This window comes from Lissotriton helveticus, chromosome 3_1 (assembly GCF_964261635.1).
Source record: "Lissotriton helveticus chromosome 3_1, aLisHel1.1, whole genome shotgun sequence".
NCBI classification, from domain to species: Eukaryota; Metazoa; Chordata; class Amphibia; order Caudata; family Salamandridae; genus Lissotriton; species Lissotriton helveticus.
The window spans coordinates 1,426,463,521-1,426,489,787 of NC_136061.1; the positions used below are offsets into that span (position 1 = coordinate 1,426,463,521).

The 26,267-nt window shown below is 45.9% G+C and overlaps 1 protein-coding gene across 2 annotated transcripts in view; it reads right to left on the minus strand.

Moving 5' to 3' along the window:
* EPB41L5 (erythrocyte membrane protein band 4.1 like 5) overlaps positions 1–26,267 on the minus strand; it is a 1,262,314-nt gene that overhangs the window by 1,126,861 nt on the left and 109,186 nt on the right. For both annotated transcript variants that reach the window (XM_078682077.1, XM_078682078.1), the window contains exon 2: positions 629–813. In XM_078682077.1, coding sequence (XP_078538203.1) covers positions 629–813 — 185 coding nt within the window. The remainder of the gene's footprint in view (positions 1–628; positions 814–26,267) is intronic.

Below are 26,267 nucleotides of genomic sequence, written 5' to 3' on the forward strand. Positions count from 1 at the left end.
CCAGACCAGGAGCACCGCTAGAATGCATCTGCCATCTTATGCCTCAAGGCAATGCCCTCCTACCAATATAGTTGATTGACATGCACACCCACCTCCGTATGAACTGGTAACAGACGGAGGTGTCTGCATTTAGCACGTTTAACTCAGCTTTAGCCTCCACATTTTCAGTCTTTTTCTGTAATCAATTTCCAGATTGGATAAATATCCGGACCTCGTACAACCGCATGAACAAAATCATTATTGTGGGCCGGAGCATAGTTGCCTGCATCCTGATGTCCATCACTTCCCACTCCCATCACAACTCTATTTGGTGTGATTCCTGACTTGGGTAAGAGAAAGTAAGCATGTTTGCCCATGAACTAAAGAGCTTTGCCTTTGCTACATTCTTCAGCAAGGTGTCTCTTTGCTGGATTCTCAAAGTTACTGCGACTGCCGCCTCGGCCGAGGGATCTCCGTTTGTCAAGGCACTTTATCAAACTTTAACAGATTTTAACCAGAACACTCAAACGATTCCAGAACGGCAATCAATTAGGGCACCTGAAGGGGCCAAAGAGGGGCATTCAAAAACAGTTAAGTACCATCACAGATTAGGCGGAGCAATTCAAAAAGGTTGACTTTGCATGCTTACCGGCAGATCCACACTGACGTCTGTTCCATCTAGCAGGGAGACTCTACATGTAATTATGGATTTGGCGTCCCCAGCAGCAGGAATGTGTGTTGCAGCTCTCTGTGCCTCTCGCAGTCGTTCTTTTTCGGCATGCTTCCGCATGGACCGGCGCCCCAGTGTACGACGGAAAAACCTCAACATCTTAACTAGATTAAAGAAAACACATTCAATCATTAAAAAATGCTAGACTTTCATGTATGGTCATCAGAGTACTGAAAGTATGAATTCTACAGCAATATAAAAATAAAATACTTTCTGCCCACCTATGCACCAATGTGCCAACTTCAAATTAACCAATAGGGTCAATAGGTGTTATTCTTTTGCCTGGCAAAGAGCTGACTTAGTGGCTCATACAAATTTGTGTTGCAAAACAGTACTACCTATTCAGTTTTAAACCAAACTCTTGAGCGAGCATAATTAACAACCCGCATAAATGCAGTTTTTGGTAAGCATGGTTTACAACTGTAAAAAAAAAAAAAGAAACACATACATATAGAACTTCCTGCGTTGATCACTGATCAACAATGAATACCTTGGACCCAATCCATGCCTCCTACTGTTATCGTTCCCAAGAACCAAACATCCAAATAGCTCTTAAAATCACACCCTTATTATGAAAACGAAACTGATGAGACAAAAACTAGAAATACAGCTTAAGACCAATGCTTTAACTGGGCCAGTACAGACGGTACTTAGAACCAGCACTTTTTTATTTTGAGAGGGAGAGTACCTGAACTTCAAGAAAACCGTAATACTTTTAATTGGAGAGTACCAGCACTTCTCAGAAAAAAGTAGGTACTCTGTTACAGAGTGCTTGCACTTTTATTTTTCAATTTCAAGCACTGCTTAAGACCACAAACCTGATAGATAATCATATAAATCCTTTGCTATAATCTTTGTTCGCAAATATTGCCCTAGGTGGACGAGGTATTGATTAGTTACAAAAAGGCGGTATTAAATACAAAAAAATGCAACACTTGGTAGTAGGAAGGAAAATGCGGTTGGAAGAATCCAAATACAGTGCTTTACCAAAAGGAGGCACTCCCGACTGAAAAGGGTTTGAAATCTGATGTGTAAAACAGGCACAATACTGAGCAGGCATGGTGGTTCAGAATTAAGTGCTTACTGTTGACATCTAATTTGATCTGCAGAACACAAGTTCAAACATACAGGCAAAGCTTTAGAAACGTTGTGGTTGGAGCGAAGTTAATCTGCAAATCCCTTCACCATAAATTTGCCCCAAGGGTTATTATCTGGTTCGGTAAACACCACCAAAGTACACACCACATGTAGTTTTTAAATAGACATGTACGGGCTTATCATGGACGATCTCTGAAACCATTACTGTACTTACTTTGTAACTTGTAATTGGTGACCGGATTACTGCACTTCTTCGTACTGATAATATTACTTGATGTTAAAACGTAGCAACCTAAACTCGTCTCTTAGGATTTACCATGGCTTTTGTTATTTTGCTACGATACACTTAATCTTTAAATACTTCATTGGAAATTCCTTAGAAGCCAGATATGCCAATTCTGAAATATTTAACAAGCCTTCAAAAAGTTGCTTCAAGACTAAACACATGTCTGTTTCCAGCTTTTGTATAGAATTCTCAAACAAACTATTAACAATTTGATAGATCTTCGAGAATTGGGACTGCGGACACTCCAGATCCTTGATATCTTCAGGAGGTTCTCAGGACTCAGGCTTTACCCTAGTAAGTCCTCAGTGTACCCGGTGAGTGGGAGCATGGCAGGTTTATCCTGGGCGTCAGTATTCCAGATCCTCCCACAGGAGTTTTGATAACTGGAGTGATTTATCACAGCAGACAAGGCCAGAGCATGGACCTCCAACATACAACCACAGTTGGACCGACTGCTGGCCGATCTGAAACACTGGGTGGCAGTACCCCTCTCCATCTTCTTGGCGGATCTGCTATCTTTAAAATGATTGCGCTCCCCCGGCTTCTGTATCAGCTCCAAAACGTGCCATTCCCTGTTCCACTTTCCTTTTTAACCCATGTAAGGTCGCTATTGCGCGTTTTTTATGGGCTTTAGGCCCGGCGCTTTACCCTATAATTCCACTTTTGATGGTGGCATTGCCCCTTCAGGTGAGAGATCCTACTATGGTGGGGTGCAGCTGACCGTCCTAAGTAAGTGGTGGTATGGGGGCTTTTCTGATCCTGCCTATGCATTCGAGGGGTGGGCTTTGGGGCTCATTCACCCTGATACACCTGCTGTACGGAGGTTGATCCCTCAAGCTCCCCCTTCTCCTGGCGACTCAAGTGGTACTAGAGACGTGGAAGGTGGCAGGCAGATCCATGGGATAGGAGGGCCATATCACTGAGGAAAACTTATTATGTGAAGGTACGGTCATTCGTCAGGTAGCCAGATTGCAGGAATTCTGTCGCTGGGACCAAATAGGTGTCTCTAAACTGGAGAAAGTCCTTGATGGGGCGGTCATTAAATCCTTTGCCCACCTCCAAGATAAATTCCAACACCATCTGTCACAATTTTATAAATAACTGCGCCTTCACAATTTGGTTACGCCCTCCTTGTCACACACAGCAACTATCCAGGAGTACAGCCCCTAGAAGGCCAAAAAACTACTGACCAATAGCGCACAACACAAAATCTCGGTCATCTACAGTTCACCGGTGTTCAACGCCAGGGACACTTTTAGGGCTTTAGAGAGGTCAAGGTGAGCAACCTCGGCCCCCTAGACAATGATAATGGGAGAGAGGCACTGGCTTCTCAATGCCACCTCATTCAACGGAGGTACTTGCAGAATGCTGCTACACCACGCATAGGCTATGGAGAAGGGGCCTCGTTGCTTCAGCCAGTTGTCTGCATGGTTTCAATGCACCGGTTGACTTTCTACCTACAGTCTGGGGCTATTCCAGCCTTGCCCAATTTTGGGATGGGGAATATGATGGCTTGGAGGTGTTGGTCATGCCTTTTTCACGATCACCGAGGTGAGATATACTACAAATTTTGGAAAACTATGACTGGAACCGCTATTGATGAGCGCTTTTTTGGCTGGGCCTTACAGTGGAAAACGCAACACTACCAGAGCCTGGAAGGAGGCTACAGCTCCTTCACTAGAGGTTTGGAGAGAGGGTCTGGGCCACTGCATGGACCCGAAAAGTCCTATATACCTAGCGACTGTCCGAAGAAATATTATGAAATCTGGGAATGCTGGTCTGACTATCATGGGATACAGCTAGAACCATGTCCCCAGCTAGAAGGATCTCTAGAGGCCAAGATCAGAGCATTTTACATCTCAATTCAAGTCAAAAGTACTTTATTCGGTTGTCTTAAAAGAAACCATAAAAGTTATACAAATTACAAAACATTGTATTCATAGGTTAAAATACACAGTTAGCACATTACCCGGGTTAGACATAGCGAAGATAAAATAACTTCAGCATTTATACAATGAGGAGGGTAACATAAGGAGTCCATTTGTTAAAGGAAGAGACCTTAAAAATAATACTCTGATCATTTAAAAATCGAAACGTTTTCGGTACTTCATTGCACATTTCAGGAAAACGGCCACAAAGGGGATACAGTCAGGTCTTAGCGATTGCAGGTAATAAAGTGCAGGACGCACTTGCACAAAATTTAACTTTTTTAAAATGGGTTTTAAATAAAAAGACCTAGGGAATTCATAGAATTTACAAAAGAACATAAAGTGTAGCAGGTCCTGAGGAGACAAATTGTCGCAGCCACAGGGTGCTAAAACATTTCCTTTGTGACATCCCCTTGGGACTGCTAGTAAAAGATGAAAAATGTTTAATCTGAACCAGATTAATAAAAAAAAGAAAAAAAATCTAAAAAATAAAATAAAAGAAAAAAATAAATAAAAAAACGCTCATATGCTGGTATCGGCCCTAATAGATATGGTTCAATATCTAGGGAGGTTTTAAGCATCACATGTGATCGTACGCTGGGCTTCAGCAGGTCTTTCTCCTCCCTCTCCATTGTTTTACGCAAGGTGAAGAGGTATTTTATGAGCGCCACATCTTTTCTGGTGATACCTTCCGGTTTTAAAAACAGGTCCAGGCGTCCCAAATTGCTAAAACAAGTTTTCAGATATTTTATCCATGGGATATTGATCATATGATATAGACTCAAGATCTCTTTTAAGAGATAATGTGTAAGGCCAAGATGTTTGTTAAGCCAGCATTGTAGCCAAAAGGTGATGGGGCGGAGGGCCAAAGTGTCACAGATAAAAGGCATACCAGTTTCTTCATGGACAGACAGGTTCACAGTCCCCTTTGGTACATTCAATAGCTGTTTTAAGAAATTATTTTCGGTCACCTGTAGGCCCTCAAGTCCAGAGTAACCCCATAGGTCGCTCCCATAGCTAGCTATGGACATACTCTTGGCGCGGTAGATCTTTAGCATTGCTGCCACGGATAGTTTACCCATTCTAGCGGCAAAGCCAAATAGCGCGGCGTTAGCCCTGGTGACTTCTCCCCTTTTCTTGTTTAAGAGGGCAACCCAGTTAAGCCGGTGATCAAATAGGACTCCCAAATACGAACATTTTGTACATGTTGGCACTCCGATTCCATTAACCATAAAAGGCTACTGTCCTTTTGTACTCTGCCCTATCTGCATCACATAAGACTTTGAATTGTTTATGGACAAGTCTCGCTTGGCCATAAACCTATGGAAGGCGTCAAGTAGGGTTTGTAGCCCTTTCGGGGTGTTAGCCAGGAGGCCTGCGTCGTCTGCATAAAGCAAGACGGGCAGACCCCGCCGTCCCACAGGTGGATAATCAGCCCCTGTCTCTAGCAGTGCTCCTTCTAGGTCATTTATATAAAGGTTAAAAAGGAAGGGGGCCAGTATACACCCCTGCCTAACCCCCCTCGCAGTGCTAAAATTCCTGGATACCTTGAGGTCTGTGGAGTATCTGACGTTAGCCTTTGTATCTCTATGCAGATCCCTTAAAAAGTCCACCAGGTTCCGCTCCACACCCATGGCCCCCATGGATTGCCACAACTATCCCTGGTTGACACAGTCAAAGGCGGAGGAAAGATCCATGAAGGCCATGTAGATTGTCCCTGTGCGAGCGATGGTGTACTTTCCTAGGATCAGGTAGAGATTTAGGCACTGGGCCATAGTCGAATGACCTGGGCGGAACCCATACTGGATCTCTGAAATGATGATCTTCTTCTCCTCCGCCCAGGTAATCAGTCTCTTCAATATGACGCCACCTAGGACCTTCACAACGGAGTCTATCAGGGAGATTGGTCTATAATTCATGGTACAGTTACGATCTCCCTTTTTGAATACTGGTACAATTGTAGAGACTTCCCAGGATGTTGGGCAACCAACCTTGGCTGCAGCGTTGCCCACAGCAGCCAGAATCGGTGCCCAAAAGGGCGGGTTTGATTTAAAAAGATCCGGGGGGGGAGGAGGAGCTACGCCAGCAACCAAGATGGCCGCGTAAGCTCCCGGCTCCGCCGACCTCCGCCAGCAGCTCGTATATCCTGCTATCAATCCTGAATTCGCACCAGACTCCCGGGTTCATGAAGTATTTCTGCTTCTAAAGGTGTGATCCCGAGCTTTTTATCTTGATACGCCGTGTTCCCATTCTCGGCCTAACATCATGTGGAAGCCGGGGCCTTGATTTCTAGCTTATCCGGGTTGGAGTTGATCAACATCGGCCACTGGACCTGGACTGAGCCCGGTCCCCCGAAGTGCACCGTAAACTGTTTGTTTTGGATGCTGACACTGTGGACGTTCTACACCGTGGAGACAACAGCGTACTGCACCGGTTGCTGTGTTCGGGGGTCCGACGCCCGGAGACCCTGCTACCTTCCCAGGGTCGACGGGCCGGGGCCCTCGCTGCCGGCGAAGGTGTCGATCTTGCACGACGGAGAGCGCCCATTGTGGTCATCTGATTCGCGTGGCCTGTTACCCCGGAGAAGCCGGCCTCCGGGGTTCGAATCCTGCTCTGCCTCTTCGTGAGAGGAGATTAGGCACTCCATCGCTACAGGCCATCATGGCCGCCATTGAGGCGCTCCATTCACAATCCTCCGCTGTATTCCGGACACTGATCGTGCAAGTAGACGGTATCTTGGGACCGGTGCACAACTCTCCGTTAAGTCCTCATCTATCTGTGGTGCCAGCGGTGCAATGTATGCCTGAGACCGAGGTCCCCGAGCAGAACCCGGATTTAATGTGCTTTGTCGGCCCCCAATTCACAGCCAGCGAGCCCGTGATTGTCGCTAGCGGTCCCTGCTCGATCCTGCTGCCGCCTCGTACAGATATGGACAGTCTTCTGTGCTGTAACAAGTTACTCAGTGACTGTTGGAGAGATTCGTTGTTTCTGGACACTTTCCCTCGCTCGTTTCGTGGATATCGTGAAATTCTTTCCGGTTGTCGATCCTGCAACACTGACGTGGGCTTTAACGAACGTTCTGCCTTTTCCCTTGAGATGGTGGTTCGAGTGAAAAAGACTCACGAAATACCGTACCGGCCAGGGTTGAACTTGAGGGCTTGGGTTTGATAAACTAGCTTGATTCAATGCCGGGATTGTCACATGTAACGTGATGGGAGTTGGGTGGTGCTTTGCTACACTCCCCCGATTGGTTTGTATATTTCGCTATATGTTGGTTTGATTATATCTCGGGGTGGTCGCTGCTGGCGGGGGGTACGGGAGACCGGGGGTATATTTGCTCCTACGACATTCCCTCCTCCATCTTTTTCCCTTCCTTGGGGTTAGTTTAGTGGGCGACAGGCACGCTGCTAGTGGGGTTAGGTCGTAGCCATCCGCAGGGGTGCAGGGTGGGGGGGTTGAGTTTTTTTTTTTTCCTTTATTTTGTTCTATGACCTTTCTTTTTCCCTTTTCCCTTCTTCGCAAGAGATGTGGCATATTCTCCTGATCTTTTATTCTTCATATCTGGGTGTCGAGTGTCCGATTTCATATCCTGTATTCTGGATGGGCGGGATCCGATGATGTTTGCTTAAGGTTATCTGTACAGTATTGTTTTACCTCAGCTCTAAGCTGATATTGATGTCTTTCAGATGCCTATAATTGTTGTGTATTTTCTTAAGTGATTTGCCCGTTCACCTTTACGATATGTTCCACCAAATGATGCCCGATGTGTATATTTCTACTCTTGTGTTATAATTAATAAAAATATTTATTAAAAAAAATTTTTTAAAAAAAAGATCCGGGGGAATACGTCTGGGCCTGGAGCCTTCTTGTTGGAAAGGTTCTCCTCCTCCATTTCGTTTACTGTAAACGCCACTGCGTCGCTGCCTGAGATGTCATTGGCCGGGGCTAACTGGGTATACGTGTTTTTAAAAATGTTAACAAAGTGGGACACCCATTCATCCTCTGATGTTGGAGCCCACTTCATTCACGCCTTCTACTAAAAGAGGTGAGCGGTTAATGGTACTCCAAAATTTTGAGCTACTGGATAATGTCTGAGTGTCTAGGAGCTCCCTCCATAGAGCTTCTTTCAGCTCCACTTTACGTTTAGCCACAACCTTTTTGTAGTTCGTTCGGAGTGCGCTGATCAAGGTTCTATTCCTGGGTGTTACTTTCAAGCCCATCTTGAGTTCTCTTGCGGCTTTGGAGCATTACTGACAGAACCATTTAGGTTCGCTAGACTTGCTAGATCTCCCTGGTGCTTTATGCATGCCTCCCACTTTGATGGAAATCCCTTCAAAAGCTTGTAGAATTCCTGTGGCCGATGAGTCGGCATGAAGGCGGCAAGAAAATTCTGCCGCACACGCGTAGTTAAGAGCCTCATGAAATACGGATGGGATAACTTGAATCTATTTAATCCTCCGCCCTCCGTCGGTTGGTTGCAACGTGTTGGTGCCTGGTTCAAGGCCTTTTTCTTCATGATACTCCTTCCCATGGTTACACAGACCGGGTTATGATCACTGTGTACACTTGGGATTATGGAGAAGCCCTGGAGAAGGGATAGGGTGGATCCAGATAACAAAATGTGATCGATTAAGGATCCAAGTCCTCTACCTTTAAAGGTCGATACCCTTAATTTGCTAAGTGGGGGGCATAACTCATCGTGGAGGTTAAGTCGTACGCATTTAACATGTCGTTAAGAGCATTTCCCTGTTTAGTATGCTCGAAATGGAGACCCGATATTAGTGGGCAGCCCAGTGTTCCAATAACATTGGTCTTTGGGTCACCACATAGATGCACATTAAAGTCTCCTACGATGAGCAAGTTCTCCCTATGAGTACCATAGCCCTGTTCAACATAATTATTCAGCTCAGTGATCCCACAGCCCTCTTCTTTATAGATGGCATTATAAAAATTAATCACATGAAGATTATTATCTTTGTGCCCCATGGAGATAGCTTGTATATTTCTATTATCGGTGGGGATGGCCTTGATACTGCATCTTAAGGCCAGCGATGTAAAGGTTACCAATCCCGCCATTGCTGTACCACTGATTCCTTTAGTCGCTGGGACAAAGAAGGCTCTGTACCCCGCCAACGAGATGTTACAGTTGACAAGCCACGTCTCTTGAAGGCATATGATAGAGTATTGGCTGACAAACTGTACCCATATGGGGTCTCTGACCTTTCCCGCCAGTCCAGCGATATTCCAGGAGAGTACATTATGATCCTGGTAATGCTCCGTTGTACCCCGGGAGACCTCCCCTGGGATAGCAGAAGATATTCTTCCAAGGGAGTTTTCTCCTCAAGAGTTTACTCTTAAGGTTGAGATGAACTTTTCAGATTTAACCTCCACGGGTACAAGCTCTGGCATGGGGCCGTTTGCCAAGACAGGCCAGTTAGATGGCAGGCTAGGGCTGATTTGGGATTTAAAATTACTTGGCTCCCACACGGTCAAATCGCAGTCGTTAAGACCGGATAGGACTGCATACCTATTTGGGCCCACAGGAAGCGGGGAACATCCCTGACCACCCCAGGTGTAATCCCCGGTAGGCCTCAGAGGTAAAGGACCCCTCCCCAGTTGTCCTCTGTAATGTGATGTCCCAGCTTGGTGAACCCTTTTCCAGGTTACTGGTCCACCATAAGTCGCAAACTTGTAGAAAAATCCTAGAGGTAATATCTCAATGCCCTGGCCCCTATGTGCAGCTCCTGACTCCACTTCCCTGAATATCCTTTCTACTGGTGCTGGGCTATTAAAGTTTATCACTATGCAGTCACCATTTCTTGATTTTCTGGAACTACGCAGCCAAGATACTCGACGGGCCATGATGACTTTATACCCTACCATATGCCCCGCTACAGTGTTACGAGACAGCCAGTGAGTCATCTTATTTTTGAGTTGGCTAAAGTCCTCGTAGACTCCCTCTGGAAGGGGTGGTACGTTTCCCAATACTATCAGCAGAGGGGTAGATTGCGGGGGTAAGTCGATGACAGGTAGGTTGCCCACATTTCTAATTATCTTATCAAAGTTTGGGTTTCCGTTAACCTGTATTGATGGTAAAATGCTAGGATTCTGGTGTTTAATATTAACCCGCTCAGCTCGTAATTTTCCAGAATCGCCCGTTATTTTGTTTCTTCCATCCCCTATTCTGTACTCCCTATTAGTTAAATTCCCTTGCTACTAAACTAAGACAGGTGGAATTGGACAGGACGTGGGTGTGGAATTATAGTTGGATTCTATCTGTAATCTGGGGATTAGGTCAGAGCCCCTAGTTTTCAAACAAGCTGACAGGCTTTCCAATGTAAGAGTATTTTCTGAGGTAGCCTGTTGTAGCTTACCCAGGTTCTCATTAATTATCTTTAGTCTCTCTATAAGTGGTAACATGAGGGACTTTAGAATCTGTTCCACCTGTACCACAAGACCTGCATCGGCCTGTAGTGCTGGTTTGAGGCATTTAAGTGGTTGGGATATAACGTTAGGAGCAGTAATTGGGGGTGCGCTCTGCGGAACAGTTGCGGCGTTGACTGATTTAGAGGTTGTAGGGGGATATAGTTTTACCACTTTGTTGACTGTTTTCAGTACCTTCGACCTTCTACCCTTTTGTCGTCCCCCACCCCTCTTTCTTTTCCCAGGTTGTTTAGGACATGATGCTGGAGTTTTTGATAAGATGTTGGCCTGGGCCTTCGTGGAGCATAAGGTACCAGGCCTATTATCTACCGAAGATATGCTGCTGCCTAGTGTAGTATTCAGAGAGGTGATCGTGTCTTACCCATCTAGTCCTGTGCTTTTATCTAACAGGCTAATCCCGCTAGGTCTCTGGCTGTCTAGGTATTCTGGGGTTAAAGCATTCTTGATGTTACCGATTGAAAATCTTTTTGAACCAAGTGATTCCAGAGATAGCCCCTTTTCTGTAAGGGCTATTTCACATTCTAAGACGACTGCTGCTCTGGTGATAAAATTATCTAAAGTCCCGGTAATGCTGCCCCCTATCGAGTTTGGCACTAACATCCCCCCCTTCCCAGGTCGATGTGCCATGGTCATCTGTTCAGACAAAATTAGAATTACTCTGTGTGGGCAAAACAGACACAATCACAGATAACTGTTATAGTGCAAACAATAATGACAGTCCTGGTCACATACAGATACTTTCTTGCCTGGAATAAGGAAGCATTAGAAGGGTGGCCCAGCCCTGCCTCCTCCGGCCTGTGACAGCCTTGGACGGACCCGCCCTTGTCCCGGGCTTAACCAGGCGCGATCCCGCGACGCGGGGCTGTGCTCAGTTTTAAAGCACCTCCGGGCGCGGAAATGGCGTTGGCTGCTTCCGCCGCAAAGAAGCCTGGGAATTGTAGTCCCCCTGCGGCCGCGAGATGAAAGACTGCGGCGGCGGGAGGGAGACCAGAGGCAAGGCAGGGAACAGGACAAAATGCACAAATGCCCCCTCGAATGTCCAGGCAGCCTCGGGAGGCAGAGGAGTTGGGAAAATAGGTAAGAATGAGCATGTCTCTTCTTCCTTTCCTCCTTTTTGGAACTATGCTCGGTGGCTGTGCTAGCAGTGGAAATGTTGTTGCTTTTGTTAATGTAATGTTTGCTTTTTGTCTTATTTTAGTTTATGTAATATGGTCAATGAAGATAATTAGCCATGTGACTAAGCTGCATGACTGTTATGGTAACTATTTCGTGGATTGTCTATTATCGTATTGTTTTTCTGAATATGGCAAAACTAATTTTAAAAAAAGTTTGGAGAAAAAAAAAAACACCACTCAGGAATTTTTTTTCACCCCAATAAATCAGTTGGATTACTGAAACAGTGTGGGATGATTTGTCTATTCAGAACTACATGTGACGTGTGCTTCAGTGTAATTTTCCCTAGTAATCTTTAGATTGTGAACCCTTTAGGGCTTACAATCAAATCAGTGCACACCCTATTGTAGCAGGGTGTAGGATACGATTAGAGCACCACATTCTACCCAAATTACACAGGCGTAACACCATTAGTTTGACACCAACTTTGGCATTTTGATAAGCGATTCTGTGATCACTGCTTCCAAAGGTGGTTGTAGATGGCTTTTTTTTTTTTAAACCAATTTCAGAAAGTAGCAGTATCCTGCACTGCAGAATCCATTTAGGAACTAGATTTACACTTTTAGTGCTGGGTATTATGTATGCTAATAGACCGAGCATGTGGGTCATTTACAAGGAAAGGACCATTTGAATCCATCAAGATCTGTATGATGCATGTGCAGTGCTGAATGACCCGAAAATGTTGATGGCCACTACATGGGAAAGGAGAGTCCCTGGGCCTAATGCACAAAACTTTTCTAGGAGTGGCTGTGAATTACCACGGAAATAATCCGGTCCCCTTCACAAAGTATATTCTAGGAGTAGTTGTGTCCCAGTGCAAACTTGGGTGCAACCTAAATTTACATTTCCAGGAATAAAGACAAGCTTACTCACAGAGAAAAGATTAGTGAAGTCCAAAGCTTTTTTCCTATGGGTAAAAATGTCCAAGATTAGTTGCATCTTACTCATTAAGTCCCAGGAGTAAGACATGAATACTCACAGAAATTTGTGTGCTTTGTCAATCATGCTTGGTTATTCTGGTGTAAATTACACCCCCAAGATAGGAGTAATACACAACTTCCTAGAGGCAACTTAATGAGTCCGGCTTCCTCCCTCTAGACACTCACGGTCTCCATTTTCACCTCTTTCAAGCAAACAAAATTAATATTCAAAATATTTTGAACCTGTGCCCCTGTTATGGGTTTGCATAGAAGATTTGCTCTACTATTTCAATATGAATTTCCGTTCCAGAGCCTGTATGATGTTCAATTAATAGTGCAGATTAAATAAAAAGTGGTAGTAGCTTAAAACAAGCATTGGCAAAGCAAATAGGTCTTAGCCTTACAACTCAAGTGCAGAGCTATTGGCTTTGCGAAAGATTGTAAAGCATGGTTTGTAAAAAAGTTAACAAAATATAATCCAAATTTTGGAGGAAAGGCACCAACATGCTGTGTAATCTCAAACCTACACTGAATTCAAAGTTCTCAATCTTTACAAATGGCATGATTTCTTTTTAAAATACCTTTCACTCAGTGGTCTTTGAACAAAATATAAAAAGAATAAGGCTGTGTCACAAAATAAAGGGAATTGCGTGCCAAGGAAGAGTTTATTTTCCATAGGATTCTGTTGTTTGGTCCTCTGTAGTAAGCCAGTGAGGAGATTTATGGGCCTTCAGGAGACGTGCAAAGTTAGTACACCTTCTGCCTCACACCCCAGTTGAGTGTAGCAGATGATCCCATCGCCATAAAAGCCTGTGTGTGCTAAAGCTTGTACTTTCATACAATATGGGGAATGCAGGCGATAAAATAACAACCACCCTTGAAATCTCTTAAGTCGCATCACATCAAAAATATCCATATTGCAGTGCTTTTAGAGACAAGCTGGGTGGGTTTGGGAGAAAGAGCATGTGGGCAGGTATTTTATATGGAGGGTTGGAAGCAGCACAGAAAAAGGCGTGCTCTTTGATGGAGCGCTGAAAGAAAAAAAGAAGAAAAAAAATAAAAATAAAGTAGTTTCCTAAATGTAAGCAGTGAAAGGATACAAGTCAGTCAATCGAAATGATCGTAAAGAAGCCATACTCTAGGGGAGGGACAAACGCAAGAAGAGGAAGGCAAGCCGTCGAGCAAGAAGTAAGCAAATAAATAACAATAAAACCAACCAAGGGAAAGTAATGGGAGAGTTGTAAGCCCACTGTAAATTAATAGGTCTTTTGTTATCTGACAGTTTGCACTGTCAGAATCAGAAAGTTTTTAGGATCCAGACGCCCCATAAATTTTTTGTCTTAATTCGAAACCCTGCTGGCCTGCATAAGGTTTCATGTCAGTAATTAGGGCCGATGAAGGAGTAAGCATTTTTACTTAACAGGTTCCTATTTCTGGACGCGCCTGATCTTCAACTGTTAAAGCTGGGTCCTAACTTAAAATATGGCTGTATTATGCGTCTGTCGACAGAACAACAAGTGTTTTCTTTGGGAAAACCTGTGCGCAGAGGGAAATTATTTTTAATCTGTTATAAGTGGAAGTATTAATGTTATTTCGGATTTTGTTGTTTTAGAGCTGGTCTCAGTGAAATCAAAAAGTACAACTAAGCAGCAAATAATGTGGTTCTCGACTGCCACGCAGGATATAAAAAACAAATTAGCTAAACACTGAAATGCTGGGCAAAGGGGATGCACTGTTTGTAGCTGAGCTACATTTTTTAAAATATTTTGCCACAGGTGGATAACATAACGCATGTTAACTTCTATGGAAAATCAAAGCTCAGGAGGACACAACTAACCCTGGGCATAGTTTGCGTAGTAGCGCTACGTATAGCTATGTGAAGTGCAGTGCGCAAGCTACGCAAACTGCGTAGTGCGGTAGGGAAAATTCTGTTTGCACTGATTGCACAGTGCCGGATGCTTATCAGCACTGTGCAATCATTGCAAACGGCATCTTGCACAGTGCAAGCAGTTGTTTTCTGCCGCTCAAGTAGATCTGTACTCGAGCGGCAGCTTTCTCAATGCGGACTAGTGGTTTCGCATTGCGAGCGGTCGCGAGCATAGGCAACCACTCGCAATGAGAAACCTGACCTCCCCACGTTGAGAATCTCACCGGGAGGTTTATTTTCCACGCTCGCGGTCGGCAACTTGATGTTGCTGATCGCAAACGAGGAAAAAGTCTCGCCGGGATGTTGATTTTGCTCGATCGCTAACTTGACATTGAGGACCGCAAGTAAGCAAAAAATGCCCGCTACGCTACGAGTTTTTGCACTGCGCTACGTGCAATTCACGTAGTGGCACAAACTACGCACGCTCCGTGAACGTAGAGTAGTCTTATGCCCAGGGTTAGACATAACTCTCAAGGCACCAAAGGCAGATTACTCAGTAGCTGGGGAAACAGGAGTACAAAAACTAGACATTTCTCCCAATTTCCACGGTAGTCAGTAATTTGAACTAGAACTAACAACTGACGCCATATCCAATAATGAACAAACCCCCAAATTAAAAAATGGCTAAAATCAATTGATGCTCTTAACTGCAATCTTATTGACTCGGACTCTGCAAAATCCCTGGGATTCACTCTGGACCCATGTTCGAACAAGAGCAAAGATATAAAGAGCACTGCGATGAGCGCATTCTACAAACTAAAACTCCTCAGCAAAATCAAACCCTTCATCCCTCCCAATGATCTTAAACAGGCCACGCAATCTCTGGCTCTGTCCAGATTGGACAACTGGAGTGCAACCCTCACAGACTGTGAGAAGTTGGCCTGGTATATGATGTTCACTATTCTAGTGAGCACCTTGTACCAGTCGAAACAACCCTTATGGTGAGTGGTTGTAAGTCAACCTTATAGACAAGCTATCCTAGGGGTAGCATGGACCTAAGCAGTCTTAGGCTTAACTCAAGAGGGCATGTGAAGTCAGCTGTTTTACCATATGCAATCCTTTGAATACCAAATGAAAGGACACCACACAAGTTATATATTATAAAATATATGTATTTATTACTAGAATAATCCCCTGTACTCTTTATGAGGACAGAAGCACAAGCGTTAAACAAAGAACTTCATATAACATACAAAAGTTGCACAATTATGGATAGGCCCTGGTGGCCCCTAAAACCATATACTAAAATAGGGGCATAAGAAGCACGTCACGAACAATGGTAAGGCCTAGGGCCTTGAGAATCGCTGGGGCTACACTGGACTAACTGAAGTTAGGACGGGAGCGGCCCACAGGATGCGGGTGCAGTGTCTAAAGCGCACACGTGCACCAATGCAAAGTCAATGGCGTGTAAAAGTTACAAAGTTGCAGATTTAGGAGTCTTCCGACTGGACTAGAACTTAGCCACTTAAAACTAGGACACTAGAGGTGTAAACCACTACAGGAGCACCTGAGTACTCGCGTTACCTCACCCACAGGAAGCGGGTGCATAGGTGTCAAAGTGCGTCGGGTTTCTTCGTGGAGTTCTATGGAGCCTGGAGGTAAAGATGCTGCAGGCGGCCAGGAGAGAAGAGTCCGGTTGGATCCAAGAGTGGATCGAAGATGTAGAGTACCTGAAAGCAGAGGGGAGAGAGTCTGGGTCACTAGCCAGTGACCAGAAACCAGGAAGGAACCAGGCGATGTCGGGTGCAATCAGGTGGTTGTCGTGAAGCTTGTCTCCGCTGCCACTTGGACCCGGGGGCATCGACGATGACCAGGAGTCGGACACGGACTGTCCCACGAAGGCTCTTGCTGTCGAATTCCGGAGTGGAGTCAACAGGCCTTGGCAAATGCAACCCACGCAGGAATCGAAGATGGCTTCTGGATCAGATCAGCAAGATCTGATGGGCTGCTCCTTTTCAGGGGAGCAATGGCCAGTCTGGAGCAACCAGACCAGCGGTGTAAATTCAAAGGTTCGTCGTCACAGAGGCCACTAGCCAACGGGCAGGTGACCGGACAGACGCGTCAAGCAGGAAAATGCAAAAGGGCCCCACGCAGCACTCAGTGAGTGTGGAGAGGTGATCTTCGGTGCAAAAGCTGCTCGGGGCTAGGGCTTCTCAGTCCCCAATGCACAGCTTCGAGGGTGCCTCGGGAGCTGCACGGGAAGCACTTCGCAGGCTTTCCAAGATGGCCGGTCCCACGTCTCACGTCGCATCAACGGGTCTCAGCTTTGCTGTAACTGTGGATCGGGCTGTTGGATGTCTGGGAATCCTGTTCTTGTCGATCTCTGTCGCTCGAGCTCCGGCGGGAGCTGCAACAAAGCAAACCGTTGGGCGCTTGATGGTGCCTGCTTGCACAGGGTGGTCCCTCCTTGACCACAAGGGAGATTCTTCAGTCTTCTACGTCGAGTAGGATGTCGAAGGGTCCAGAGTTATGCATCAAAGTTTCAGTCAGGATTATCTAAAGTCTATGGACACAGCTCCTACCTTTATTCCAAATTAAGGGGCTGGATTACCAGCTAGGTCCATCCTATGGGTGGGACCCAGGAAGGGGGTGGTTACACCCCTTTCCCCAGTTTCGCGCCAGAGCTGGGGCTGGAGTGCCCCTGCACCGGTTTGAACTGGGCTATGCATGGGACACCTTGTGTGCCCCAGGCAGTTTCTAGTTTCACTCAGCCCTCCCTGCCTCAATTAACTATCTCCTGTCTGGGGTGGTGGTAGCACCTCCCTGTGACAGGAAACTTTTTGTCCAGGCCTCTCCTGCCGGAGTTTCGGTCAGCAGCAGGAGGCCAGACTCGTGTCTGTGGCAGCAGCATCGATTTTGTGATGCTGAGGTTCTGGTTAGTTTTAACCGCGTTTAAGTAAAGTAACATGGCTTCTCCCTCTAGAAGGGTGGAATGCTACCCCAGTCGCCAGAACTGGCGAGGGGGGAGTATTCCAAAGTGTATGACACCTTACACGACATGTTTGGATAAAGCCAAACCAAAGTTAGCAATAACCGCGAGGATTACAATGCACTTAAGAGTATATGGTATGGCAATACCCTGGAACAGATATATAAAGACATGGTTCTGAAAGCTGCAGACAGGCTCAGCTCATGCTAGAGCACCATCTCACATAAAACCAAGCACTCTGCCTCCAGGATTGTTAAGGCCTGCAATAGGAGTGACTTATAGGTGCATTTGTGTCCAGATATAGGTTTAGACATAGGTATACTATATCTAAGCAAGGGGTGATTACACGACCTTACCCCAGCTGAGTGATCAGCCAGTTGTGTCATTTTGAATGGTCAGCCAGGGGTGGCAAATGATATGCTGCAGCCCCTGGTAGGCCTTGGATGCACCTATGCCCCGGGTACTTATAGTACACTGTACAGGGGCTCATAAGGTGACCCAATCCCAATTGGTGATGTACCTAAAGTACATGGTGGTGAATTTAGAGAGAGAACAGCAGGCTGTGGGTCTGATTAGCAGGCCCAAAGCCACATTAAGTCGAAAACCAGTGAAGCAAAAAGCAAAAAATGGGGGGACCATAGGAAAGCAGACCCTACTCTCCTACACAGACACAGCAAAATCTTACTTACCCGGCCTCCGAACAACGCTAAATACAGCTGCTTGGATGGTCACCGGAGTAAAGAAATACAATCACATCTCACCCTCTCTAGGAGAACTAAAATGGCTTCCAATTGAAGAATATTCACACTTCAGAATTGCATGTCTCACCCACAAAGCTCTTAACACTGGCAAATCTGCTTACCTTGCATCCAAACTGAAAAAGGCCGCCAGACGAGAAGTCTTAAGACAAAAACACACTACTTCTCATTCCTCCCAAAACTCGAAAAACAAAAAACCTTGTCACGCTCCTTCTCTGGAAATGCTCCTAAAATTTGGAACACCATCCCAGTCCATATCAGGACTAACCCTTCCTTCAGAAACTTCAAAAGACAGCTTAAGGACCTCTTCCTCAAACGAACTCAACCAACTAGATAGCAATGGCCCAGAAAGAAAACGCACCTCTACTACAGGAATCTCGTCCAGCGGACAAAATCTACCTTAGCAAGATGGTTTCTACATCACCTGTCTTTTGATCCGCTTCTATGATACCTTCCAGGCCTGATTTGATACCAGACAATGCTGTTTACTGAAACAATGGGTGTCCGCTATCATCATGTTAAATGTTGTAAAGCGCACTTATACCTTCAGGACTGGCCAGAGCTATACAAGACTCGTGAATAAAAATAGTGGCTTCATCTTTCTGACCCTCAAGCCTTACACAGGGCTCATATGCTCCACTGTTCAATAACTCAATGAAGCTCAAATGGAGAATGTGTTTGAACATTCAAAATTGCAACTGTTCCATGAGTCACTTATTTATCTGACGTCGTAATGAACAGCAAAGACCCTAGATGACAGAATGCTGTACATAACAAGAATTGACATAGCCAATAGGTCTCGCCTTTGGGACCTATTAAGTGTTTAATTAGCCATGCAGCAAATTGCCAGCACTATAACTACCACCCACAGTGAAGGGATTATGTACTAACATCTGAACCCTCTCTGAGCATAAGAGGATGTTTAGAGCACATTCAACAGGACCATAAAACAAAGGGTGCCTGAGATCTTCGCACAGCAGCATGTACTTGCGGTAAAGAATGAACACCAAAGAAATAAGAGCACACCTACCCAGAAAATGCATATAACTGGCAGTTTTGTGGCCTGTCACCTGAGCATCCTCAATTTAAGGACACCCTTAGGTCCATAAAGAATGGACATTGGCCAGTGTTTTATCTTTTGATGAAAATTAAACGTTGCACCATTAAATCAGAGGAAACTGTTGAGAAGTTCACTCATTTGCTAAGATGCTTGAGCCGCACAAGTTCATTTCTTCCGCCTCGCCCCTTTCACCCAGAGGCTTGTGTGAGGGGCAAAGGGAAGAAACCCATGTCAGCAACATGAGGAACTGCTGCTAAACCTACTTTTGCTGCTGGCAGCGATTGTTTACACTGTCCGCAGATATCAAGGTACTATAAGGGCACACACCATGGGGGGGTGGGTGAAAAGGGGTGGTGGGGGCAGTATTTGAGGGGTGGTTGTTCATAGTAAGTGTGCATTGAGACCAAAGGGGAACACGGTGACTGAAGTGTTGAGCCTCCCTGTAGTATGATTTTTCAATGGTGCTTTTTTTCTAGCTTTTTCAAACATCGTTCGAAACTTTGTCGAGCGAAATAGAAATGATCGTGACCTTGTAATGTTCAACAAGTGAGGAGTAAAAAGTGGAGGTGCTTTTCGTACATATTTCTTGTTCGTATACATTTTTGTTATTTTTCTCTTATATTTCTCCGCAGCAGTGGGCAAGCTCAGCCTACTCCAAAATGGCCCACAGGATTCCTTTAAAGGAAACCTGCGACCTGAACACGCCTTGTCATGCCACTGTGTGGTATTAAGGAGAGGTGGCGCTTAGAACACGGAACAAGGTCCGTGTTACCCACAAAAATGAAAAAACAGGCACCAAGTAGTAGATCAATAAAACCAAGTTAGGCGCACTGCTAAAAACATGAACTGCAGCGTCCGTGAAGCGGCACCGTGCTGTAAACATAAAAGCAGCGCATCCTCCCAAAATCACACAGGCTACTTCATCAATTACAGCCCTATTTGCAAAGCAACAGATAAACTCCAGCGCTGTGTTCAATGCTGCTGTCTAAAGGAACAAGATGAACAGGAGTGATGCACCATATGCAGCTCTTTAAATTGAAATAATGGCAGATCAGAGTCTTGAGTGGAGACCTGGGAAAATGGACCATCTGTGTAGTGAATATATAGCTTGTGACCTGGCTCACGGGGTGGGGGTGTAAAGTAGGCAGTGCGGAGAGCTTGGAAGTTCTCAGGTATTAAATAAACGAGCACAGCAAACCTTTAAGCAAGCCGGCAAAAACACAAGCAGAGCAGGCAAACTAACATAAGTGTATTATAAATAACAAAAGGAGTAAGAGCACATGTAACAGGAGCAGTTCTCATGGGAGGCTTTACAAAACTCCAAAAGGAGGGACTATTAAGCATAAACACCAAACAGCAGGCATTTATTAAGGGTAGTAACAAGAACCAATGATTGACATTGTAAATAAAGTATGTCTCGAAGAGATAGCTTATGCGCTCCTTCTGCGAGACCTAAAAACAGGCACAAGAAACACGGGATAGAGGTATTTGCTAACACGAGAACAACTGGACAGCACGAGCCACTGCTTCCAATCTTGAAAAACGTTAGTTAGGGAGAATATATGAATATACTATCAGCCTCGGAAAAAGTTCACAAAAAGAAAGTGCCTTGTCAACTTAATTTTGTACTCTGACAGGGAACTGGCGCAGGTGTGAGACGTAGCCAGTAAAGCCCAATTTAAGTTGGTATCATTTTATTTACTAAATAGAGAATACCTGATGCTGCAGAGTTGCATAGGGCTTATCCGATGTGCCCGGCAGGATGCGCTAGATGTGAAATCGTGGCAGATTTTGGGCATGTTGAATGGGACTGCATGCACTTACAGATGTTGTGTGGTGAGATACTGTGGGAGGAGCCTAGAGTGACACGGGTGGGTGTAGACCTTATTGCCAGGTATTGCCTGTTGGGTCCGTTACCTCTACCCAAGAACAAACAAAATGCGGCACAGATTCGCTCAGCTGGGATTAGTGCATACATCTGGCCTAGTCCAACTGCCCCTCAACTGTCTCTAAAAGCGGGCTAACTTCCTGGAATGGGCAGCAGCAGAAGAGTGCCGGCTCCGGAAGATTTGCTCTGATAATGCAGATGATCTTGAGAGTTAAGATGACATGCTAGAGAAGCTGGGTGATCCAGACATCTCTGGGAGAGAAAATCTAATTCTACCACATCGCATGGAGACAACGAAGCTCCCACTGCGATAGCAGATACTGAGCTAGATGAGCCGGGACCCCCCGCCCACACTCTCCTACTCCGTCTGCCACTAGTGAGTCCACTTAAGAATCAGGAAAAGCTCATATAAGGCCTGAATGCATGTGGATGCATGATGGTGATCTATCCCTCTTGTTTCCTTGCCACCAGCTGGGAAGCCATTGTTTCTACACCAATAATACATAACACAATGCCGCACTATTTTGTTAGTATTATACTGAACATGAATAAAAAGATTATCCAACCCAAAAAAAAAAAGAAATGTTCTCCGAGACCTGCAATGGCCAGATTTAAAGGAAAAAAACACCGCCCCTAGATTCAAATGAGAACTTAATGAAAAGCAATTGACTGAAGCAGTAGTGGTTGATGCGCAACTGGATAGCATAAGAAGTTGAGGTTTGCCTATGGTCATAATAAAGGTGGCAACTGAACTAGGCTAACTAAGTCTCACTCACACAGCCACCATAACAAATCAACCATAAGAGTTATGTGCACTGATGGACCTCCCACAAAGAAAAGCATCTTAATTACACTGGGAATAGACCTCTCAGCCCTGTGGCCACAAGAGCGAGGTTTTGAAGGCTCATCCGGTGAGCAGTGCTAAACAGCTGGTGTTCCCAATATCTCTGCTATTGGTATGCAAATGTATGCATGTGACTATATAGATGTACAGGCACTGGTTTAACATTTCAATGATCACCTTTGGCATCTCTTACACACAGAGTAAACCCCCAAAATGTAACCAGGCTTGTGAGAAATGGATTGGCCTCCCCTTCTCCCTCTCCCACCTTTCAAAACATTGCCTCAGATGAGAAGTTGTATGGGTATTTGGGTCCAAGAAAGACATGGCAATCCACCATCTGATGGAAGAAATGTATTTAACGGAGCGTGCAAAAAATAAAAAATAAAGTCTACTATATATTGTTTCCACACTCAATAAATTGGAGACACGATCACTATCAGACGCACTTCTGCCAAGTACTAGTAAATTCTAGAAACCGGAAGGAAAATACATTTAGGCGAAATGGAGAAATTGATAAACAAGAAAAAAAATCATTCCGGTTTGGAGAGGACTGGTTTCAAATTTTAAGGTTTCTATTAGCATTCTCCAAACTGCAATAGGACATCATTCGTGTTAGCTAGCAAACCGGCTGGACCAATGCTACCCTTCATCCTTTCAAAGTGAGTTCCTGTAAATTGACTATTACTGACATCTCTTCTGCACAGTGCTTAAAAGTGGTAGAAGAAATGTGTTACTTACCTGTAACTGCAGTTATCCAGTGCTAGTATCTTTCATAGATTCCCATGCCGGAATCATTTCTTGTCGTTGGGATGGTAGTCCCCAGTACATAAATAAAGTAATGTCCCATTAGACATATAGAGTAATAGGCCAAAGGCATCACATTAGTAACATATCCAGGTCCTTTTGTAATGAGGACCAAACTCTAGAGAGCAACCAATCGGCTACCACTGCCCTCTGGAACCTTCCTGGAAGGTGCTCTAGTCCCTCAGATTTTCGTAAGCACAGTGCTATATAGAGGTACAACTGAGTGCTAGGTGAGCCCTTTCAAGGGAGACGGCTGGGTTGCATGTGAATCTATGAAAGATACTAACACTGGATAACTGCAGTTACAGGTAAGTAACGCATTTCTTAACCAAGTCTGGCAAAAGGCAGAACAGTGAAAGAAATGTGAGTGGAAATAGAAGAGAAAGGCCGGTGGAAAGGAAGGCTCACCTCTATCGAAATAGATGACGCAACACCGCCTGTCCCACTGCAGCATTCTTGGTTAGTTCTGTATCCAAACAGTAGTGTTTGGTTAATGTATGCGGCGTCTTCCATGTTGCCGCTCTGCAAATGTCTGTGATAGGCACACCTGCAAACAGTGCCATAGAAGTAGAAACTGCCCTAGTAGAATGTGCATGAATTCTTTTTTTTTTTTTTTTTTTATTAACATTGTGAGCTTTCCATCAAGTTACACAACACCGTGGGCAATTAAATGCATTACAAAGGAGATACATCATCAGTTCAATTGTGTACAGATCCTTATGTATCAGTGAACATAACCTTGTCTCTTAAATTCTTCTTCTAATCGTAAGGTACCCTTGGTATTGAACAGTTTGAATCTTGAAGGATTGGAGGTCTTCGAGGCAGTACACATCAATTTACATTTCTTCACTCGTGTTTCCCCGCAATCAACACTATCTAAAGGTAATAACGGAATATCATTCCCCCCCCCCGCAAAGATCATAACTATGACGTCCCAACATCCTTTAACGATTCCTGCCTCTATGGACTTGCTTCACAGTCAGACAGTTCTTGTGGTGGGTCACATAAGTGTCCTCGGTACTCGTTCCATTTCCCCCAAATCTTCGACCATTTTTTGGGGCATCCCCTATGTACATAGACAGCCTTTTCTGCTACCATCGCTATATCTATATCGTTCCCCCATTGTGTAAGTGATGGTAATACTCCCACCCCCACTTCCTAGCGATGTTTCTCTTTGCAACAGCTAGACCCAGCGTCGCCCAAGTCTGCATACCTCGATCCACATCAGTAGGGGACCAAATATTTAACAGGCAACATCTAGGTTCTCTCTGGAGGACCACCTCTGTTGCTTCCGAGATTTCAGACAGTACGTTATCCCAGTATCGCTGTACCCTCGGGCAGTCCCAAATGATGTGAGAACGTACCTGGGAGGCCACATCCCCGTAAGCAATTAGGGTCTGGGATACGGCCTAATGTGTGCAAGAGCGTGCGGGAGTAGTATATTCTGTGTAATATTTTCAATTGTACTAGTTTGAGCCGTGATGGTATGGTTGCCTCTCTTGCAGACGCTAGTGCATGTAACCAGTCTTCGTCCTCAATATCTCCTAATTCTACCTCCCATCTGCTACGGAGAACCACCGTGGGATCTGGGAGATTGTTGATTAGTTTTCGGTACGTGAGAGAGATCGCTTTCTTGTCGAGACAGTCCGTAAGGAGTCTGTCCTCTAGTGGGGAGGATTCAGTAAGAGTTGTACCAGTCGGAATGGCGCTTTGTAAGGCGTGTTTGATTTGTGCATATCTATACCGTTCAGTATCCGCCATCCCGTATTGTTCTTGAAGGGTGGGGAACGTGACGATCTCACCCCTCATCCACAAGTCACCTATCTTAGAGATGCCAATGAGGTCCCACTGCCTGAAACCCTTGGTATTTGCCAGAGTACCCAGACGACATGTGTCCCAGAGTGGTGGGGCCAGTGTGAGTACCCCTTCCCAACCCAGGGCCTTCTGTGCTGCGTGCCAGATCCGAACCGTATGGGCAGTCAGACCCGATAACTTGTGGCGTCGTTTGGTGTTATAAAGTGCCTTCATCAGCTGGTCTGCGGGTAGGACAGTTCTGTCGAGGCGGAAGGCTGGGTCCTGTTGTGGGGCATGGAGCCATTGATTCACCACCATCAGCTGTGCCGCCCAGTAATATAATTTTAAGCAGGGCAGGGCGATTCCCCCATCATACCAGGAGCGGCACGCCGCTTATATCATCAGCTTACCCGGTGCGTAGAGGAACTAGACAGGGCTGCTCGCTCTCTCCCCTTCTGTTCGCCCTTGCGATGGAGCCGCTGGCGGCACAGGCCAGGACGGGGGAATCCTTTCTTGGAATCCGCTGCGGCGAGAGTACTCACCACATTTCATTATATGCCGACGACCTGTTATACTTGGAGGACACGGAGGTGGCCTTGCGTGGAGCCGTGAGACTGCTCTCTTCCTTTGGTGAATTCTCAGGGCTCAAAGTGAATTGGGGTAAGACCTGTGTTTTCCCCGCTGAGAGCGGAGGCTCAGCGCCCTACTCTGGCGGCGACCGTGGTATGGGAGGACAGGTGCTTTACGTACCTGGGAGTCCGGATCTACCATGATGCGGAGAGCCTACTGGAGGGGAATGTGGGGCGGTGTATCAGAGGATTGCGCGGCTGCATGGCCTTCTGGGCTACTCTACCTTTGTCGGTGCAGGGACGGGTAGCACTGTTGAAAATGGTGGCACTCCCTCGACTGTTGTATTATTTCAGGACCTTGCCTATCTGGATCCCGCAGCGGATTTTTCAAGAGCTGCGATCAATGATTATTGAGTTCCTATGGGGACAGGGTAGACGCAGGGTGGCGTTGCACACCATGACTCGGCCCAAACTTGAGGGGGGGCTGGCAGTGCCGGATTTTGAATTATATTATCTGGCAGCCCAGCTCCAGATTCTGACGCAGAATGTGGCTAGGGAGTTTAGGGGTCCTGACCGGGTCCGGGGGATGGTTATCAAGAGACACGTCCTCTCCTACATTGTTATGCAGCAGCGGTTGGCATTGCGGGGGCTTACCTTAGAAGAAAAAACCCTCCGACTCTGTTGGAATAGGAGCCTGAGGCGGGCGCGAGCGGTGCGGCCGTATGCCCCGGAGATTCCCATTGGGATGCTGACGGCTCTCCCGCATGGGGGTGATTGGTCTCCGCTGGCGGTGTGGGAAGAGCTGGGGCTACAGGTGGTGGGAGATCTGTTTGTGGAGGGGGTGTTGGCCCCGTTTGCGGTGCTCCGGGAGCAGTTTGGTCTCCCGGATGGGGATTTTCTCCTGCACGCTGCGGTAACTGCGGCAATACGGAAGCACTGGAAGGGGGGACTGATGGAGCCGAGCACGACCATGGCCTGCCAATATGTGGTGATGGCCGCGGGTACAATCAAGGCGGTGACCTGTCTCCACTCACGGATGTTGAACGAAGGGCTGGAACCACTCACGGCACTGAAAGCTACATGGGAGGACAGTGTGGGCAAACCTATTCCGGATACTGAGTGGGGCCACATTCTGG